The sequence below is a fragment of the Atta colombica genome, unplaced genomic scaffold (assembly GCF_001594045.1).
Source record: "Atta colombica isolate Treedump-2 unplaced genomic scaffold, Acol1.0 scaffold125, whole genome shotgun sequence".
NCBI classification, from domain to species: Eukaryota; Metazoa; Arthropoda; class Insecta; order Hymenoptera; family Formicidae; genus Atta; species Atta colombica.
Genome location: NW_017259212.1, coordinates 3,483,040 through 3,488,443, shown reverse-complemented (window position 1 = coordinate 3,488,443; position 5,404 = coordinate 3,483,040). Strand labels below are relative to the sequence as shown.

General features: G+C 32.6%; 1 protein-coding gene across 1 annotated transcript in view; it reads right to left on the bottom strand.

Annotated features, from left to right (window-relative positions):
- Positions 1-5,404, bottom strand: part of LOC108694778 (prominin-1-A) — a 24,717-nt gene that overhangs the window by 15,518 nt on the left and 3,795 nt on the right. The window contains 1 exon segment of the mRNA XM_018204436.1: positions 2,945-3,040. Within this exon segment, the coding sequence (XP_018059925.1) occupies positions 2,945-3,040 (96 nt within the window).

Genomic DNA, 5,404 nt, shown 5'->3' with positions numbered 1-5,404 from the left:
TATATATATAATATAATCCGTATTCACTGTTCTTACTTTCGATCTACCTTTAGAAACTAATGCAGAAATCATCTAAGTTTATTATATGAAAATTGAACTCACTTGGATTGCATGTATTTATTATGGAATTGAGTATCACTAGCACTGACACTTATTGATTGCAAAATATTTATTTCTTAACAAGATGTTGGAAAACTTTGGATATGATTCTGAAAGGTGCAAACCAACTATAGACCGCTAATGTAAATCTCTCGTAATTTAATAACTATCTACATTTAATAACTATCTACATTTATCTTCGTCTACGTCTGATAATAACTCAGATCGATGAACTTAATAATCTTAAGACAAACTTTCGACATACTGGTGCTTGAGTAAGCTATCAAACTATTAGTCGACAACCGAAAGTAATAACGTGCAATATAACGAAGCAATTTATAAGAGGCCGCTATTTGCCATTTACGTATTAGACTTTGTCTGCACTGATGAGAAATACACGATAGCGATATCACGTCTCCGAGCACTTGCCACTATAACAGGTTTTCGTTACTTGAATTAATTCGCTACGAACGCACACTGTCAAGGAAAGCAATCCTCGAGTCGTGCCCCGTGGCACATCTTTAGACAAAGTATACGGCGTGTGCTACAAATCAGTACTGATTTCAGCTTTTTCTTCTTTGTGCAATATTGCAATGATATTTTATCATAAAATATCATCACAATATTGTGCAAAGAAAAAAAGTTAAAGAAATCGTAATAATAAAAAATTGTTGACCAACTATATGTATTGTACCATATAAATATATCGGCATTAATTAATAATACATTTATACAAAAAAAAATCTAAAAATTTAATTAAACACAATAGATTCAACTCTGAAGATAATTTTGTTAGATCATTAAGATAATTGTATAGGACGGCTAAATTGATCCCTATTCTTGAAAAGTACTGCATACATAAAACTAGGGAAATACCACAGTTACGTATACTATAGTATGATCCAACAAAATTATTTCCCAACATGAATTCAGCTAAATTTTTATATATTATACTTCAGTGAAATCATTCTTTTCATGGGAAATAAATATAACATTTAATAATAATCATATAATTCAAACTGCAATCAGAATAAACTTTACTTGTGCACACAATTCAAATTTTGTCTAATTAAAACTTTTTAGCGCGGGTGTGTGTGACTTTGCTTTTCTTATTTACGTTGGTTTAATATTGGCAGTCTATTATTTACTTCAACTTTTATTTCATAAAGATTCATATACATTTCCAGATATCCAACTATATTAAGCTAACTTTTGTACTTCTTAACAGCTTGGATAAGCTGTTAAGAACATACATACTCTGTTGATTGAAATAAGTCTTTCGCAGAAGAAAACGTGTTCAATTCATTTATTCTGAAAAATAGTTTACTCTCCCGTGACTTTCATTAACAGTTCCTGCAAATAAACTGCATATTAAGATTTTATTTCAGAACACCCGGTACAAAGCACTAAGTATCATGTGTAAATATGATACATGTGTAGTGATTAGGCAAGGAGTTGCTCGAAAGGAGATAGCAAGAGTGAGAGGCCCGTAGTTGCGATAGTACCTGCTAATTTAGTTAGTGCACTGTTAGTAACTTAGTACCGTGACTAAGTGACACTCCAGGCTGAGAAGGTCACTTAATGGCAACGAATTCATTTGAAGATCGAATAACGTTACCAGAAACAATTTGAACCAACCGTAACGTTTAGTAAATTGGCGGTTCCAAAAGTAGCGTTACATTTACGTATATGTTGCACAAACGTCTTAATTAAACATTGGATTAACTGAATCGTATCAGACATGCAATATTGAATTAAATATATGCACAAACATAGCGCAAATGAACTTAATGTAAAGAAAGATTGTTTCGTTAGATTGGAAATGATTAAAATTGGATAACATCTCTTTCATTCCTACAAAAGTCATCGATTTCAAATTAATAAAATTTTGATAAAGGTGACTTAATATGCGCCTATACTCTATCAAAACATGTAATCTTGAGTGAATGGTGCGATGAATGTATGAATGATTACATGATGCACTACAGAATCCGATGAAATCACGGAAGTCGTCAAATTTATTATGACCGCGCATGCAGTTCGTGAAGCAATGAATGAATGACGCAGTCGCTCTTCCACACAGAATACGTATAATTTGACGTATGAATGTTATACGTAGGACGTGTACGTTGTGTAGATATTACAAATATGCAAACATTTCAGAGCGCAGCCTTGTCATTTTAACAAATATTGATATAGAATATTTTCGGCGATATCTGGACCGAATATAGCAGCCGGAAACACAAAGGGCGCTAATTTCTCATGTTGTGGAATTTGGTAATAAATTTAAAAAATATCTGTCTATTTATGTAGACTCAAACTTTCAGCTGCAAAATAAGAAATTCTATAATTTTTCGCGGCTATATATCCAATAGATTATTGTAAACTAGATAAATTTTATGAAAAATGCATTCCTTTTAAAAATTATTATGCAATTAACTTTATAAGATAGGAAAGCCATTATTCAGACAACAAACATTATCTAAAAGATCTCTTTATAATATTTTTTAGACATGTATATCTCAAATGATGTCTTCATGATGTCTTTATAACATGCATTTTAAACGTATTGCATGGTTACTAGATATAGTAGCGATAAAATAGTGTCGTATTTTTAGACAAAAAATGAAATAATGAATTATATATAACAATCTTACTCAAGGAAAAATGTAAGATTTTATTTTAAAGATAGACTCGTGTTCTCTCTAAAGATTAATTACAGAAGTTATATCTAGAAATTAGAGAGAAATTAACTAAAGAAACTGCGTTTGACGTTACAATTTTGACATTATATCAAACCTTGGTAGCTTTTTCTATAAAAAAACATTTTTATTATAGTTTTTACCATTTCCCAGATCAACGAGCGCATCCAATGCTACGTCAAGTCCAGTCTCGGTAGAGAATTCGGCTTGCACAGGTTTGCCCAATAATTCCTCGACATCTGTAAAACACGAGTAAAATATGCATCGTTTATCTTTAGTCTCAACAGATGTTTCATTAACATACAAATATTGTGCATGCATATACAAAGGATGGATCATGTCACAAGCATAAGTCATTTAATATTCCGCAGACACTCCTGGTAATTTATTCGCTCTATCAAAAAATTTCCTGCCGATCACAGTTTAAAGACCGACAAATGTGTGAAATTATTAGAATATCGAACGAGAGTATAAAGAGTAGAGTGATGGGATGAACGTTAAAAATGGATTGTGATCGCCTCGGGCTAACGAACACACGACATCCATGTAGTATATAAACGCAAGCGACATAGTAAATCCCGTCACGTCGGTGCGTGGCAGTAATAATTTATCCGTTCTGTATCCGTGTCGGTTATCGCAATCTGATAGGAATTTTGAACCAGCGCAGGTGGTTTGATAATACAGGTCTTTGACGATAACATAAAATCTCTGATAACTATTTCCATTCCTTTTACAAGAGATTCACATTGAAGTTTCTGGCAAAGACAGATGGCAGAAAATCGATATCCGGTGTAAACGCTGCAAGTTGTACCTAGTCAATACTCTGGAATCTTGAGTTCAATTTGCGGTATCGATCGTCGGGGGGGCAAAGGGTGTGATTCATCTTATGATATATGTTCTCAATATATGGATTTCGAAAGAAACGACTTAGTCACGTTGTCGATAAACCGTATCGTTGTCGTTCCACTTGGCGCACGGTACGTGATCTGAAATTGAGACGGGTCGGCGATGTATATGCGCGGCTTTATATTGGCCAACTTGCATAATGCCCGTGGTTGCATTGTACTAACGAGCTCAATTTGCCAGAGGTTGTTAACGTGTCAGTGGCGATGGACCCATTACGCGACGATTATAGGCTGTCAATAGCTTTCATTAGACACCTATGCGCCTCTCTAGTCGTGAGAAATGTCATTAGACGACGATGCCGGACATCAACATCTCATAGTGCTAAATTCATGCGTTTGGCTCATATAGTCAGAATTACTGAAGCGAAATCTCATCATGAAATCTCCGGGAAAGATATTTATAATGAAATTCCTTCTACATTATTTTTAAAGCAAATAAACTCAGTACGATGCGCGTAATGAGTTGATTCGAATGTATCTTATATTCTATTCCATATCACGGGGCAACAACAAAGTATTATTCGATATATAATTCACCGTTTGTAAATAAAGGTACTCCATTGTCGCATTTATGCATTTCATAAATAAACGTGCAAAAGATTTATAGTCTTCCTAGTCAGACATGGAAATTAAAGCACTTTGTTTTTCAAATAAAGTAAAATGGAAACGATGCAATCCTAAAAGTACGAAAAAAATGTAATTTGTGTCTAATGGTGTTCTCTCTTTTTAAGATAGAATTATTATAATTATCGATGAAATGTTTCTTTCGCTTACGAATTTTTTTCTTGCGCGCTTGTCGCTACGGACGCAAGCCAAATCAATTATATCATTACATTTAAATCGTTATACATTAACAAATGATTTTATCATACATGCAAGTTAAATGAATACAGAGCATAAAATATTGCAAATAGCCACACAACCTATGAAAGAGCGGTTAAAAATGTTCCAACCTGCCAGCGATTGCGTGCAACATATATAGATATATTGTAGATGTAAAAAAAGCGTATATATAATTCACAAGCGTTACACACCATTTAACTAAAAATATTTCTGGTTATGGCATATGACAAGAAATTACCTTGTGTCAGTGACTACCCTGATATCATGTAAAATGAATAAAATGAATAAAAATAATCAAACTGAATAAAAGCTTTTAAAAATATTAATATAATATCACATTTGAATCTTTTGTTGTGATTCATAGACCATAAATAAAAAAATATGATATTGTTCTTCATTATTCTTATACTGCTGCGTATTGTGTGATCCATATTTTAAAATATTACATTACTTTCTCTCTCTCTCTCTCTCTCTCTCTCTCTCTCTCTCTCTCTCTCTCTCTCTCTGTCTCTCTCTCTGTCTCTCTCTCTCTCTCTCTCTCTCTCTCTCTTGGAGTAAAATCTCACTTTAAAAGAGTTAAAACATTATCACTATTGAAAAAGAGTGAAAAATTTGCACTCTTAAATAAGAGTTTTCTTTTTTTTTTAGAGTGACATTCATTCCAAAGGACAGGTATTTCACTTCTTTTTGAAATAAATTCTATTCCAAAAGTGTGAAATCTTATTCCAAAAAAGAAAGAATGAAAATCTGCCACTCTTATTCAAAAGTGTAAATTTTTTACTTTTTTTAAATAATGACAATATTTTAACTCTTTTAGAGATTTCATTCCAAGAAATTTAGAAAATATTAAATTTA